The 16481-nt window shown below is 44.9% G+C and overlaps 1 protein-coding gene across 1 annotated transcript in view; it reads right to left on the bottom strand.

Annotated features, from left to right (window-relative positions):
- Positions 1–16481, bottom strand: part of LOC135388900 (neurobeachin-like protein 1) — a 38352-nt gene that overhangs the window by 5757 nt on the left and 16114 nt on the right. Inside the window, exons 30-55 of the mRNA XM_064618774.1 lie at positions 16135–16223; positions 15899–16073; positions 15271–15454; positions 15050–15157; positions 14433–14571; positions 13573–13705; positions 13381–13487; positions 13167–13301; positions 11846–11966; positions 10977–11164; positions 10073–10222; positions 9157–9314; positions 8558–8682; positions 7457–7586; positions 7255–7397; positions 6910–7043; positions 6617–6823; positions 5559–5683; positions 4778–4918; positions 4533–4663; positions 3225–3334; positions 3047–3164; positions 2549–2646; positions 2370–2480; positions 1014–1228; positions 132–304 (exon numbers count right to left, since the gene is read on the bottom strand). Of these exons, the coding sequence (XP_064474844.1) occupies positions 132–304; positions 1014–1228; positions 2370–2480; positions 2549–2646; positions 3047–3164; positions 3225–3334; positions 4533–4663; positions 4778–4918; positions 5559–5683; positions 6617–6823; positions 6910–7043; positions 7255–7397; positions 7457–7586; positions 8558–8682; positions 9157–9314; positions 10073–10222; positions 10977–11164; positions 11846–11966; positions 13167–13301; positions 13381–13487; positions 13573–13705; positions 14433–14571; positions 15050–15157; positions 15271–15454; positions 15899–16073; positions 16135–16223 (3648 nt within the window). The remainder of the gene's footprint in view (positions 1–131; positions 305–1013; positions 1229–2369; positions 2481–2548; positions 2647–3046; positions 3165–3224; positions 3335–4532; positions 4664–4777; positions 4919–5558; positions 5684–6616; positions 6824–6909; positions 7044–7254; positions 7398–7456; positions 7587–8557; positions 8683–9156; positions 9315–10072; positions 10223–10976; positions 11165–11845; positions 11967–13166; positions 13302–13380; positions 13488–13572; positions 13706–14432; positions 14572–15049; positions 15158–15270; positions 15455–15898; positions 16074–16134; positions 16224–16481) is intronic.

Raw genomic sequence — 16481 nt, 5'->3', positions numbered from 1 at the left:
ACACAGGGCATAATCGGGTATATAACCCTAAAAGGTCAGGCTTTATTTATGCAGCATTCGCTGTGACTTGACACACGCATCAATTCTAATTGTTGAGCACAACGACTTTATGAATTAATAACTATTATCACCTTTATGTAGAATAATCCTTGCCACTTGCTTCCCTTTGACGAGACTGTATGCACGCACACTGCTGTCCCAATGTCCACCAGAGACCAGGAACTTGGCGTCTGCGCTCACAGCAAACAGCCTTCCATGCACCTTCAGTGAGGGGTCAAAGGGGCCAGAAAGCTTGCGAGCCGTCCTGCACAGTTATTCACAAGTTCACAGTCATTCACAGTTATTCACAGTCATTTCACAAGCTCTGTTTCTGAGACATTGTCAGAGGCAAGTCAATGGCCCTTTTTTCTTGCAGTTGTGCACAAACCTGCAGGATACCAGTATTCTTGTAGAGTCAACACAGGTTTTCTGCAGAACTGTGCTCTTTAGCAGGTTCAGCGCAGTTGAATTTAAAATAGTCACGTCAAAAGAACTGCCATGACAAAACTGGTCTTTGTCGCTGTGGTGTTCCAACATTTTTCGGACAAATCACTATCGTACAAATGAATGTAGCGTTGATAAGTCTTCAATTAACAAGAACGGCACTTTGAGCACTTGGCATGAGCAAGTGTGAAGTGGAACATAACCATGTACCAAACAGCACAGTTGCAGCTTACGTTAATCTCATTACAGTGTGCTTAATTGCAGAATGATAGCTGCAATGACAGTACAAACTGTCAGGGAGAAATCAGGCAGAGTCACTCAAACTAACGGCACCGGTTTGGTACAAATGGTGATGTAACTGAATTTACTGCCAAAGAAGCCAGTGTACATTCCTGCAGACGTTTCAGTGAAGGCAATTTGCCGGGTAAAGAACGGGTTTCACCCTAAAGAGGCAACCTTCAATTCGGGGTGCAAATTCGGAGAAGAATCGGGTTAAACCCTAAAACTTCAGGCTCTATAAATGGACTCACTTTGGACTAGCCAGCATAGGGTCCTTGTCAAACGTAAAGTAATTTGGATATGCACGGGTACGGTCGTAAGGCAACCAGCCATGCAAGCCAAGAGAGCCATCTTGCCCTACTGTTATCAGTGTCTCCGTGGTACCACCGTGAGGCTGCACAAACGATGACCGGGCAGTGGGGCAACGAGGAATGCACACATATGCCACAGGACAGCCCAACGGTGCCTGAAACAGAGCACACAGAGACAGGATAGTTTGAAACGACTGGGTTACTTTAGTTTGACCTTGCGTCAAATCGCAAAATTTGCAAAATGCAAAAAAAATAAATAAATAAAAATAAAACACAGCTGTCATATCTTTAAAACAAATACAAATTACATATCCCATTTTAGGATGAAAAAAATGGGGTGGGCTTAGAACTGTGTTCTCAGAGGGCACAAACTGAGTTTTATCTCAGCAGGATAGTTTGAAACGACCCGGTTACTTTAGTTTGACCCTGCGTCAAATCGCAAGACTTGCTAAATGCGAAAAAAAAAACAATAGAAAAGAAACAGAGCTGTCAAATCTTTAAAACAAATACAAATTACCTATCCCATTTTAGGGTGCAAAATGAGGTGGGCTTAGAACTGTGTTCTCAGAGGGCAAAAACTGAGTTTTATCTCAGCAGCTGTAAAACAGGGAAAAGTCGGCCAATACTTAATGGGAAGGCAGGAAAAAAATAAAAAATATATAGGATCTTGCACTCAGATGGACAAGAGATGTCAATCAATTGTGCTGGATGTACAGTGCTTAGTCTTGTCCAGCACCCATATTGGTGACTGAATTTGCATTTTGGCAAGTTTGTTTGAGAGATCTTTTGGGTTTTACCAGACTTGTCCTCAGATTGTACAGGAAAACAAGGTTTTAGGTGAGCTGATCATATAAAAGTGCAGGCTAAAAATGTACGTTTGCATATCATAACTAGAGCCTGAAGTTTTAGGGTTTTACCCGATTCTTCCCCGAATTTGCACCCCGAATTGAAGGTTGCCTCTTTAGGGTGAAACCCGATTTTTGCCCGGCAAATTGCCCTCACTTGGATGTCTGTAGGAATGCACTAACTTACTTGTTTGGCAGCAAATGCAGTTACATCACCGTTTGTAACAAACAACCACAGTTACTTTGAGTAACTGAGCCCAATTTCCCCCCGAATTTAGCCTACTGGAAGTTTTTTTACCGGAATTCGCACGAATTTAGTGCACATGTTTATTTACCCGATTTTTACCCCCCGAATTTAGAAAAAAATATTTCCCGAAAACTTCAGGCTCTAATCATAACTATCTGACTGATCACAATTTGCAAGAAGCCTCTCTCGATATATTTCATGTACCTCAATGACATAGGCCTTGAAGTTGGGAAGACACAGGAAGAGGCTCGGTGGCTTGCTGTCTGGCCTACCGGTCAGGGAGGCCTCCAGGGACATGCGCCGAGGGTGAGGCTCCTACGCACCATATTGTTGATAATGTCGCGGCTGCAGGACCAACAGGACGTAGTACGAGATCCGCTTACCTTGAGCAGCTGGCACGGAGTCTGTCCAAAGTTGTTGATGATGCCCTCCGTTGCTGCACGCTGAATGGGATCCTTGATACTGTCTAGATCCACGACGCCTGCAATGCACCCAAAGTTTCCCTACGTTATGACTAAAGCCTGAAGTTTTCGGGAAATATTTTTTTCTAAATTCGGGTAGTAAAAATCGGGTAAATAAACGTGTGCACTAAAAAACTTCCAGTACGCTAAATTCGGGGAGAAATCGGGCTCAGTTACTCAAACTGACTGTACGGGTTTGGTACAGACGGTGATGTAGCTGCATTTTTCGGCAAAACAAGTAAGTTAGTGCATTTTTACAGACATCCCAGTGAGGGCAATTTGCCGGGTAAAAATCGGGTTTCACCTTAAAGAGATAGCCTTCAATTCGGGGTGCGAATTTGGGGAACAATCGTGTAAGACCCTAAAACTTCAGGCTCTAGTTATGACTGGCTGTGTTCTAACAAACGGTACGGATGTCACCTTCGTACGACACGTAGTAGAAGACGTTGAGCGCTTCTACGGCGGCAGGACCTTTCTGCTTGTGGCCAAAAATCAGGTCAATCCACTCGTGCAAATGCAGGGATACACACTCAGACTCCTGCGGAGAAACGTCGTACGGATATAGTCCTTTCTGGTGCGCAGACAAAGCACAACATACCAGAGCTTTTCGATGCTTGAAGATGAAGTCTTCCGGAGAACTAGCCCACTGAGGCAGACACACGTTTCCTACGGGTTCTCTGGTGCTCTGCAGCCGACCCAGATCAAATCCTAACGAGATAAGAACGGTTAATAGTACGGAACATGATTAGGACTTGACTTTTTCAGGTTCTATTTAGAGACTGAAGTTTTCGGGTTTAACCCGATTCTTCTGCGAATTTTGCACCCCGAATTGAAGGTTGCCTCTTTAGGGTTTATTTACAAGATTTTTACCACCGCATTTGGAAAGAAATATTTCCCGAAAACTTCACGCTCTAGTTATATTTGTCGGCAACATCAGGAGGTAAATATGGGGTTATATTTTGCTTCAATGATTCGGGTGTAGTCAGGCTGAACTGAACCTGATTCAACCCAATTCTGGTTGAACTGGATTGAATCAGGTTTAAATATTCGGTTTATTCGTCACAAAACACGAGACACACCAGCAGACACGGAGTATCAATACATTTAGTTCATGCACCTAAAAGGCAGCAGGGTCTCTGTTTTGACAGTTTGAGCATATTTTACATTTACAACACAGTTTCCAAAGTCCTGTGTTAGCTGTAAGGACTTCGAATCCCCTTGGCCCAGCAGTTTTGGGGGAAATAACTGGTTAAACCCTGCTTTTGTTTATTTGAATCAGGGAGTAAATATCGTGTGTAATTAGGTATAACACTAAAAAGTCAGCACCTAAATATGATGTACAGAAGTGCAAGGAGATGCACAGCATGTTGGTTAGTCTGTGTCCGTCCCTGTCCTCTTCACGTTGCTCTGTCATGTGATAATATGATGTACGCTGCTCTATAATTACAGGCTTGCGTTTTTGTGTTAGGCCCAGTGAATTCTGTTTTTACTACCCAATTTGCATCACAGCCACTTTGCGTAAAGCACGGCAAAAACCAGAGAGCAGCACTTGATGCTATGCCAATTCAGCCACTCATGCAGGCACTCAATGCTGCCTCTTACTGTCCCCAGGGTTGTTCTTTGCACTTTTCTTTTCTCCTTTCCACCATTAAACCTGTTCTTTCACACGATATCAAGAGACTTCACCATTTTTTCAATTAAAAATAATTTGTTTCAATTTTGCAAGTGCTGAACAGGATGGCCTGTGCCTTCTGGCACTTGAGCCACCCTTTGCAATAGCGGAGAGTGTCCATGTTACTGCTAGGGAACTTACACAGAAGCACCCAACATGAAATACGATTTTTACCCGCCGACATGGAACAAACACGAAACACAGAAAAACACAAGGTTCTACCATAATGCTTACCATTCATGTTAACCAAAAATTCAGGTAGGTAGAAGAACTCGGGAATAAGCTCCTTGACATCACTGGGGCTCTCCATCAGCATTTTCCAGGTTGCTTCTACTGAATGGAACTGGCGATCTGCCACATCAAACCTGTGAAGACGAAATAGCGGAATTGAATTATGGAAACTCCTTGCACAAATAAGCTGTAGGCCAGGATGTACGTGCCACAAGTGCCATGGTAGCATGCTGTGCAAGGCTGCTCACCTGCCACTTTGGAGTTCAATGTGAAGTGAAGTGAATGGCTCAAGACGGACGAGATAGTGCAGCACACCAGCCGAGTTGGAGTAGTGGGTGCCATAGTGAAACTTCTCTACAGCTCCTGTCAAGTCGACAAAGTTCTCGTACCTGTAAGTGAGCGGCATCGTAAAATTGAGTGTGAGGGGGACAGGGCACAAATGTCTCCTTCCACCGGGTTTTGCTTATGGCTACTTCGCGGATGTAGAGTCAATTTGCCGCAACCTTTGTGACGTTCATAACAAATTATCTGCGGTAGTGTTTCCTTAATTCATACCCCCAAGCCGTCGCAGCTTTTGGTCCGAATAAAATCTGAAATTCCCGTATGTCCAATACGCATACGGGACGCACCTATGGGCTGGAAACGGAGACCTACGTCCAGGTGGACACTTGTTTAACAATGTGTTGTGCCAAAACAGAAAAAAAAAAAAAAAAAAAATCCAATTTGTCCAACCCGCTTGGCATCAGGAATGTTTGCTACACAGAGCGAATGCCCTGCAAAACTAGTTTTTACACCACCATGGCTTTCCCCAGTAGAGGGGAACCATGCACATGAGCCACGAAAAAACACACTTAGCATGTGCTTTCTAGATATGACTAGTACACACTTGTTACTGATGTCTTTCTCCATTATTTACTATCCCTGCTTTAGTGAGTACCACACATCACAAAATAGGCTTCAATTCCAGCGTTCACTGACGAGGTTCTCTGATGAGGTCCCTCATAAGGAAGGAAGCATTTTGGCTCTTACTTGGCTCTCACTTCAGCCTCATTCTTTGGATTCACTACACCAATGGGACGTGACAGGTCTCGATATGTGGAAGGATTGTCTAGGTCGAGTTCTTCTGAACTGTAGTCCGCCAGCACCCAAGGAAACTGTACAGGGACACAGAAAACACTATTAAATTTAGGGGTGTGCGAATATTCGAGTTGTCGAATTCGAATCGAATATCAAACGCTCGAACTATTCGATTTGCGAATCGAATATCCAATATTCGAATTTTCGAATATTCGGCTATTCTACGAATATGAACGACACAGCCCGAAAGTGGGCTTCACCTGATGCTTCCGTGCATGAGGTGAAGCCTGCTTTACGAAATTGCACTTGCTGCAGAACCAACACAAGCGGGACGGTGTTTAGTTTGAGATAGCGGAATCCAAAGTTAGATTTGTAGACATCGTCTGTGGAAGGGGGGGCGCCTCCCCTTCATGCAGTTTAGCGGTGCCGACGAGGGACTTTGATTTGATGTCCTTTACATCTAAAATTTCAGTAGTGCAATTTCTTAGGGCGAGTGCAAAGAAACTAAAGGGTGTTCAAAGGGTGGCAAAGCTGAGGCAGGATACCAATTCGTTTGTTTCACAAATGGCCTGTGGTTGTCTGAAGCAATTACAGCCTCATCCGTGTAACATGCTACTGCCCGACATAAAATTTTGAAATGAAGGTAACCACTCCAGTACTCCAGTAAGTGTAGGCTCACTTGAAAAGCAGGAAGCACTCTCATGTAAAGTTAGCGGGGGAGAGCATTAAAGAGCAGGGGATTTAAACAGAAGAATTACATGTCTCTCTTGTGACAGTTAATGCCAGAAAAATTACACTAAGGCCATGGGCTACAAAATGGAACTTTTAGTATGAAAGTCACATATTGTAAATTTTGCACGAATATTCGATATTCGATTCAGTATTTATTCGGATTCACACACCCCTACTATTAATCCTTTTCCCACATGGATGTACCCGGCTACTGTTTGCAGCTATTATGTCCGGGGTGGTAGAACCCACTAGAAGTAGGACACGTAAGCAATTCTTACCACGGGGTATTGACTGAGGTCGTTGTACGTCCGCCCTGCAATTGTGTTGAGGTGCATGAGGTAGTCAAAGTTGGATATCTCACGCTGCACCCAGCGTTGTGTAAGTCCCGAAGCTTTGAGCACATCTGCTGGAGACCTTGTCGTTGAAGAGTAAAGCAGATTTGGAGGATGCAGGGATACCAACTTGCCAAATATCTTGTTGCGCGTCTAACAGGTGCAAAGGAGCACGATAATGTTAGTTATTTCTTCCCCAAAAGAGTGTGCAGTGTTGAGTGGATGAAGCAATAGCTTGCCTTCGTTGTGAAGTTGAGAAAAAAATTTGTTTGGTCAACCAAAAAGAATTCCAGCGCTGATCGGCGCAAGTTATACCGACGCAAATGAACTTCTCGAAGCACAGACAGAGGGTAGCAGAAATCTTGTCTCACGCCTGTTGAAGGATATTAAAGATGCAAAATGATTATAAACAATCCCTCGTTGCAGCACCAAAGATACGAACAAAAACCCCAAGCAACACAACATGTTGGCCCAATATTGGACCAATATTGGCAATACCAGCCCAATATTGGTCCAATCTTGGACCAATATTGGGCCGACATCTTGTGCTGCTTAGGACAGAACTAAAAGCTAAACAAGTCCACCTTCTCTGGTTGGTGAAAGGTCCGAAAAGCGCATCATCGTTGCGGTTGCTTGGAAACGACCTCGGACAACCTTCATCAAAGTGACGAGGTCACACTCTTCATCAACAACTGGTTTCAAACCATCTCCAACAGGACTTTCAGGTCTGCAACAAAGCACGTCCATTTTGTTCATAAGTGCTGCACCAATTTTAGGTGCCTCTACCTCTGTCCCTGGCCTGTGGGGGGCGGCCCGGGCAAATCTTCTTCAGGTACGGAGTCTTCCCTGTGCAATGCAACCTGAGCTGCTACAGGAGGTGGATGACCCATTGGTTGCTGCTGACTTGTGTAGTACCCTATCAAAATAAACGACCGTTTATTTTGTGCCGGTCCATACATATTTTCTGTTGGCTTACTTCGTTAGCACACAGCAATGAAATACATTACTTCTAAACAAACCTTCCAGCTTCTATGCGGTATCCACGACACATTTGTGTGCACATCAATTACCGTATTTACTCACATAATTTGCACACTTTTGCATCCCGAAGATGACTCTAGCCGCACTGACAATCGAAAGCATGCTATGCTAATCAACTTTGTCGTGTTGTGCTGTAAGTATGATAGTGTGCTTGTCGAACATTTCTTTCAGAGTCTGTTCTGTAGAGCGAGTGACTGTATCACCCATCGTGGCAGTGGACCATTATTAGAGCCTGAAGTTTTCCGGTAATATTTTTTTCTAAATTCGGGGAGTAGAAATCGGGTAAATAAACATGTGCACTAAATTCATGTGAATTCGGGCGAAAAAACTTCCAGTACACTAAATTCAGGGAGAAATCGGGCTCAGTTACTCAAACTGACTGTACAGGTTTGTTACAAACGGTGATGTAACTGAATTTTTCTGCCAAACAAGTAAGTTAGTGCATTCCTACAGACATCCCAGTGAGGGCAATTTGCCAGGTAAAAATCGGGTTTCACCCTAAAGAGGCAACTTTCCATTCGGGGTGCAAATTCGGGGAACAATCGGGTAAAACTCTAAAACTTCAGGCTCTAACCATTATCCAAACGTGGACGCAAAGCGTACAAAAGCACCGTCGTAACTTCGGTAGCACTGATGGCATGGTGGTGAAAATAGCGTGGTAAGCAACAAAAAAATCAGGGCAGTCGCTGAGAGGCATGGGGCCAGATATACGTACGTGAAAAATGCGGGAGCACAAATTACACTAATTTTTATGTCCATTTTTCGTGCTAAACAAGGGGGTGTGCAAATGATGCGATGGCGCAAAATATGCGAATCAATAGGGCATTATGGCTCCATACCCATTACCTTGATTGTCTCTGAGGCTGCTCGCTTCGTAATGGCTATCGAAGTGTGGATTCAACGTCAGCTTCAATCGCATTCGAGAGAAGTTCTCTTGCTGCGACAATTTCCAGTACAGCGGCTTTTGCGTGCTAAGGAGAGGCAAGATTTAGATGATGAATCATTTAAAGGGGCACTGATGCATAAAAATTGCCCCTCACAGAATGAAAGACCTCGCAACAATACAGAATAATCGGGATTAATCCGTCGTGTCGTTTATGATTTAAGCGCGAAGGAAGCCACAATATGCACTTTCCCTCTTCCCTCCCTCCTCTAGGGGCCCGACACGAGGGTGCGGACGGGGTGCCCAATCGTCACGGGAATAAGTTGGGGGACCAATGGGAGCCCGACCCGCATTGTTGCATCTCTTGAGAAGGTGAGGATAGGGAAAGCGCAAATTGCGATTTCCTTCACGGTGTAAAATATGAACGCAGCAAAGGATGGATCCCCGTACCTTTCGTACCGCTGCCGAGGTAATGGTCTCTCTCATTTCCGTGAGCAGAAATTTTCACACTTTATGGGTGTTCCACGTGAGAAATGTGAATTTTTTATTGCCGCGAGCTTACCTAGCTGCCCAGGGCCCACGAGGTCCCACGAGAAACAATTTAAGTGCGTCCCAATGGCGGCACAGGAGCAGCTGCTGACTTCGTATTCCGGTTTGTACTGACAGGAGTCGCAGCTGCTCCTCGGCGAGCCGTGCCTGGAACGCTCCCAGGACCTGCGACTGTGGGAAGGGGAAACGGTCACAGGCTTTGCCCGTGCAGAAGTAATGACTAATACCCCTGTCAGACAGGTGCACTTACCGCTTTAACGGTTACGGTCTTAAGTGCACACGGTCATTAAATTCTTGCCAGACGGTCAGTCGTACGGCCTTTTCGACAAAACTGAGGTGTAAGGGAGCTCCCGCAAGACCGTCTACGCCGTTCCCCCGAAACTGTCCAGGTCTCGTTACCAGACGCCACGAACAAGTATCGCAGATTTCCTTCTATTCGAAATCAAATGTTTTTACGAGACGTTATGTTCTGCTAACTTTTTCCGTGCTCAATGCCTCGAGTTTCTCTGGTGAATATTTGCACTTTGCTTTTCATTATATCTCGTCAGTTCGTAATGGTACCCTCGAACCACTGCACTCCGTGTCGTCTGCATCCAAAACTGTGCGCGCACAACATAGCATCGAAACTGCTTCGTAACAAATATCGTTTGCTGTTTTTCATATTGGCTAAGTGCAAACCAAACGTTGTTTCCGAGTACGCACAGTGGGATAAAATGTGATTTAACTGCATTTCATTCAACGTTCGCAGATGTGTTTCCCGGTGTAGACATTACCCGCAAAACGACTGCACGGATACCGTCTGGCAGCATCCCACGGTTTAAGGCCATATTTCAGCAACGGCCTATTTTTAATGCCGTAGCCTTAAAGGCCGCACGTGTGCCCGTCTGACAGAGGTATAAGTGGGGTTGGGCTGGATACGTCGTACACACCTGAAAGCGCAGTTTACTCTCACCAGCCTCCCTACCACGTCGATGCATGGATACCATCAAGGCTTCGTAGCACATGTTCCAGAAGTCATTCATGGCTTCGTGCCGTTCCTTTCGTTGCGCCAGCGCATAACGTTCTTGAAGCGGTACAACCTACGACATGCGGACATCACGCACTGAGAGCAGCTAAAGGCATTAGGAGTGTTCTTTAAGTGTCAGCTCCAATGTGCTCTAAGCACACTGTCAAAGTATGAGCCACAAACAACGAGAAATAGGCGAGGCAAGTTACACCAGGGATTATACAGATGCACAAGCTTTCAATGCCCAAGAAACGGTGATATTCAAATAGTTCAGAGGAAAGGGATTCCAGGCTAGAACATTGTGATTTACAGTCAGGGATGCTGGCATCTAATGTGGTAGAATCGGCAGCATCCTTGACCGTCAATCAGGAGAATGTAGGTTCGTGCAATACGCTCTGCAAGTAACCGAGCGTTCTGCGCATATCTCCTCTCCCGGTTACTCCACTCGGGAAGCCCCATTGGCTACGGCGGCGCCCTCCCTCTTCACTCTCACTGCCTCCTCTCATGCGCAGAGACGCACTTGCACAGCGTATACAAACCTTATTTTTGAAAAAAAAAAGGAAAAAAAGAACACGCCACTGTCTTTACTGTCTGTTTGTGTAACAACAGCTGTGATAAACGAGGCTTCTGCAAAACACTAATATAAGCATTATGCATTACTTGGATTAGAAGCAAATAAAAGCCAATAAAATACATGCATCTGGCCTATGTTTCACGCTTAGGATTCTTGGCCAAAGTCTGTTTATTCAAAGTTTGTTCAACCAAAGAGTATTGTCTCAGTGAGGAGAGAGAGAAAGCTGATAACTACCAGCAAGATGCACACTCACCACGTCAGCCACAAATGTAGACCACTCTGGCTTGAGAACATACTGCTTGAAGGCTTCAAAGAAGGTAGGTCCAACACTGGTCTCTGGAAGGTCCGGGAGACGTCTATACAGCTGCAAAGGCCCTGACAGGCGATCCAGGAGTGCACGCACCACAGGAAGTGCAAAGGAGTAATATTCTTGTTCCCCATCTTCAAGGGAAAAGACAAGTTAGAAGGAAACACAGAAAACATTCAGTGGTGATTTAGCTGTAAATGCGAGAGAAACGCGTTAGCGTTAAGCCTTTAGTCCATACGTGACTACTGGGTTGAAATCCAACTTCCGGTCGAAACCCTACCCTTCCGATTGTCCGCTTCCCACCTATACTCGACGCCCGGTTCTCAACCTCCGGTCTAACCTGACTTCCGGTTGTCCACCTCCGATCTATACTTGACTTCCGGTTCGGCACTTTCAATTACACTATGTAGATCCATTTAATTAACCTTTAATTACCATCAATTCTTCTTTAATTGACGTGAATTACATTTAATTACCTCTGGTAGCCTGCGGTAATCTTTAATTTAATTTAATCTTTCTCTTAATTACACGTATCTTTCATTCATTACCTTTGAACACAACTTTCTTGCTTTAATTGCCTTTAATTACCTTCAATTACTCTTACCTCTTACTCTTACCTTCAACTACTTCAATTTCAAATCATTTGCCTCCATTTTCGTTTGCCATCTTTTATCCCCTTTACATGTCCACTTCTACTTTGGCCTTGGTGAGGCTTCACCATCTCAAACACGAACGCACACACACATACATGCAGCCTTTTCCATTTTGACGCTCCTAATGCTAATGCATTAAGAGCTTCCCTACCGTGTCCTCACCTTGCAGAGCTGTTGTTAGTGCACTGTTGAGACATGTGAGCAAGTAGCAGGTCTCCGCTACGGTTGCCTGTGGTCTTGTCTGCACCAAGGCATGTAGCTTAGCTGTTGCCATGGCACACAACTAGAGAAACCATAACAGAAACATTCCAACCCAAATTCTAATTCTCCTCAGTGTTAATCTGATAGGAACACTACTTAAACTATGAAGTAACAAAGCAAAATTCACTGTTCAAGTCACAGCAGCTGCCATCCATAACAAAAATGTAGCGTACTAAATAGAAAGGTATCCTAAAGTGTAATTAAAAACTGAGACTTTAAAATCTGGAACCATGGATGGCTGCTCCTATTTAGACTATAGTCTGAAAAAATTCACTATATATGCTAAATACACCACAATCATGAGTAGACAATCTTACTTTTACAGACGTGTGATAGATGGCACTACATGAGGTGTATAAAACACCAAGGTCACTGTGGGGAAAAATAATAGAAACTACCCTTGGGTAAATGTGCACACATGAGAGATTAGCAAACCAATAGGATATGGCATCAGAAAGAGATATCACTTGATCAAAAGGCTACATATTATCCATGTTTAACCTAAGAATGGCGGCACCAACAGAGTTACTCCACCGGAGAAATTACGCTGATGGACCACCACCCCATCAACACCAGATATCCTCTGGACGTACAAATAACGTCCTAACAAGTTCGTACGTCCGCTGGATGTCCCTGAGATATCCAACGGACGTACAAATCCGTTAGGACATTATTCGTACATCCAGAGGGCATCCAGTGATGCGACTAGCTATTGCAGCCAACAGGAATAAGTGTAGGGAACGGCTTAAACACATGCCATCCTTAGGTTGAACCACGACCTACTAGATCATAGCAACCATGTCATAGGCACCCCTTCCCAGCGCCGCATTTGGAGGCCAGCGGTGGCGCCATGTATCGGCCAGTTTATTGCTTCCTCAACTGCTGTAGTACCTTGTAATTCAGCTTACCTTAGGATTTTTGTACAAGCCGTGCACGTCTCACGGGAGATGCATTCTTGCTAAAGTTGTAAATTAATTATCATCATCATTCTACGAGTTTTCGTGGGAACTGTTGCTGTCGTCTGCTATGGTCGAACGTCCGCTTCTTCAGGTTCAAAATTCAAATTTCCATTATTCAATCATGATGGAGATATTGTGGCCTGACGCGTTCATGACCCTAACGGATAGCGCGGACAGGGCCTGCATAGGAGTTTCCAAATGTGACATATTCGCTATAATCTAGTAGGTGGTAGGTTGAATACGACTATGGCGCTAGTTCCTACCTCAATCTTTTTACTTGTAGCGCAAACTAGAATAATGCTGAGCGCCATCTGGGCCATCTCTTCCCAGCCTTCATCGACCGGCGACTCGGCAAACACGAGGAGGGTGTCCATCAGGCCCAATACATTTTCCAGTAGCTACAGACAAAGTTGGCTCAGTGGATGAAGCTCAGCTATGATGCTCAAGAACTTAAGTTAACCTAAAAGTAACACTGACCTTTACGCTTAACCTTCGGTCATCATCCGTGTTTTCAGAGCAGACAAAGTCGAAGAACACTTTCACCAGCTCCGAGGCATTTTCTGTCAGAGTAGCATTCACTTGCGCTAACGAGAATGATGGTTTGACGCGGATCAACAAAACAGCCACTCTGTTTTAACATGTAAAGAACTCAATAGTGATATCTCTCACCAGCATCTTGGATATCTGCACAGCAGGCTTCAAGCAACTTCTCAAAGAGCTGACGTTTTATCTCCAAGTGTGAAAAGAAAAGCTCGTTGCAAAGTGCTAGCTTGTTGATGCATACCAGAAGTTGCCCCCTTTCCTAAATGGAAAGTTGGGTACTTTCAGACATGTATAAGTCATCACATAGCTCTCGATTACGGCAGCAGAAGGGGAGGAAGAGAATATTTGATAAACTTTTTCTAGCACCAGTCACGGTGAACCCTACAGCCACCAGTACCTATACAAGGTAGTTACATCAGTGAACTACATGCTAGGCCTTGCAAGCTGTACGTTGGAGTGTGTGGGAGATTGGCAAGGCAAAGTCTCACCTACTACCAACAGAGAGCCCATTCAAATGACACATTTTACAGAAAGCTCAGAATATGAGAGGAGCAGAGACCCTAGAGTTGCAGATACTGATGAGATCTATATACTGAGATTGCAAATGTTCGAAGCTACACTGAACTCAAGACTAATATATTGAGCACAAAAATCTGTGTGTTGAGAGCTGGGCTGAAATGTAAGTATAAAAGATCAAATTTCATTAGGCTTCATTGCATCTTTCCTGTTAAACTTTATGACAGTGATATATACTCAGGTATATAATTTCAGGTTTAGGTTGTTCTGATACAATTTCCAATTGAAGGCTTTCCATAAGACACAATGCACATTCATTCTTAGGGCCTTGTGCCTTAGGATCTCCTGAAATAAAACCAGATTTTCGCCCCAGATTTTCAAGAGACATAAAACCTGAAAGCACAAGGGTCTATATCTGTCCTCCATCGTAATAATCGCAGAAAATTAAACGCAAATATGGCTCCACTCACCAACCAAGCTTGTCGAGATGAGCCCTCAATGCCCCTCCATGATAAACGGAATGTAGCTTCTACCACACAGTCGAGTAGTTCCTTTGTGCCACCGCTTGGTTCCCCCTTCAAGTTTTCCACCGTTCCGTTGCTCTGTTGGCTGAACAGATAACGGGGCAAAAGATAAGCCATAAGGTAACCGTAAATCCATACATGACATGAGAGGCACAATAAAAAGTACAGGTACAGCAGAGACTGTTCTTAAGGATCATTCACACATGCGTCTCTTGAGGAAGCGCCACATGCTCCAAGACAGCGAGGCAGCAGTCGCGCGGCATTTCGAGAGGGTTTTCTAGAACCACTTCGTGCTGCATCTTCGCAGCGCTGTTCCACAAACACTTTTTCGGACAAACACACTCGGAGGGGTGGAAGTAGCTTCCTTTTGGCACCGGCAGGCCTCCCGATACCGCGCTGGGTCCGTTTCAAACAACATAAAACCCGAAAACACAGGGCTCCATTTACACACCACAAGGATCACTGATGATGATGATGATGATGATGATGACGATGATGATGATGATGGACTCAAGTTTTTATAGTGCATTGGCACAAGGTTCACTGTGAAAACTAGCACTCACCCTGAAGAAAGAGCCAAAGCAGATGAACACCTAAGTGACTGTGGTGACTCTCCCATGTTGGCAATATCCTCACGACTTGAGCTGTAGCTGCTCGAACGGGATCGGCCACTTCGATCAAAGACATCACTTTGATAAGCAATCAGAGACCTATCGGGACTGCATTAAAGCTCACAGAAAGGTCTGTGGCAACCCACTGTGTCAGATCTTTAATGGAAGCCCACCTTGTCAGTAAATGTGCTATCTCGGAGTCCATGACGTGGTCTCGCAGCTGAGAGAGCAACATAGAAGCACGGGGTGAACTTGGTCGTAGAAGATCTTCCAGAGACTGCTGAGCAACCAGTGCACGTCGTGATAGTCGTCTCCGCAGTGGCATAGCGTCCCCAGCTTCTGGGCTTTGCCCCGATCCTACAGTATTTCGCAAGTCTCAGCATACAGCTACGCGTCGGGGACACCACATAAGCTTTTGAAACTACTCATCAGACTACACAGACACGCGTGGTCCCTGAAAGCTGTAGTGCCATTTTTGAACCACAGAGCTTCTCAATAAACACCGATCCAGCTAAACTAGGTCTCACCACAACCTACAAGATTACAGCGACCATGCCATAATCAGCAACCCCTACGAGGAGCCCATCCGCCGGGGGGAGCCACTCATCGGCCCGCGACATGTACATCATGATTGGACACTGAAAATTTGAATTTTGACCATGCAGTATGCTAGCCCACCATACACGCAGAAGCGGACGTATGACTACCGTAACAGACGACAGCAACAGCTCCTATGGAAACGTGTAGACTGATGATGATAATCGACTTTAGAAAGAAGCATCTCTCGTGGGTCTCACACACCAGTGTCCCCCGCAGAGCCGCTCGGCGAATGAGAGTTCGATGTGAAAGGTTCTTGGGGTGGAACTCGCTCCGTCATGGGTCTTTGTACGAGAAGTCCGAGCAAACATTCCTGCCAGCCGGTCAGTTGTGCCAAACGTACCACTGCCACTGGTTGGGAATCCAGTACCTTCAACAACTAGAAAGAGATGCATGCATTTTTTAAAACGTCGCTCTCTTCATACTACGAGCACAAGTACCCTCTGTATGGCATAAAGCTTTGCTTCTACATCAGCAAGGCGCATGAAGCTCAGAAGGGAAAGAAATGCATCCAGACTTTGCATAGTATCTGCAAAGAAATAAAAGAAGGTTTTTTATTGCACAAAGAAAGACAAATTGAGTTCAAGCACAGCAGAACACATGGAACGAAACAAGTGGCATTATGCAGGGCATGGCATTAGCTCTAAGAAGAGAGCTACAAACACTGCCTCGTGCAGAGCTGGTGAGTTCCTAACAGAACAGGTGCAATGTGTATGCATTGCATGACACGATTCCTGCTTGGACAAACATGCATAGTGTAACATGAATTTCGAACAAAAATTCGGCA

Source organism: Ornithodoros turicata, chromosome 3 (assembly GCF_037126465.1).
Source record: "Ornithodoros turicata isolate Travis chromosome 3, ASM3712646v1, whole genome shotgun sequence".
Lineage (NCBI taxonomy): Eukaryota > Metazoa > Arthropoda > Arachnida > Ixodida > Argasidae > Ornithodoros > Ornithodoros turicata.
Note: the sequence above shows the minus strand (reverse complement) of the source record. Positions and strands in the feature narration are given on the sequence as shown.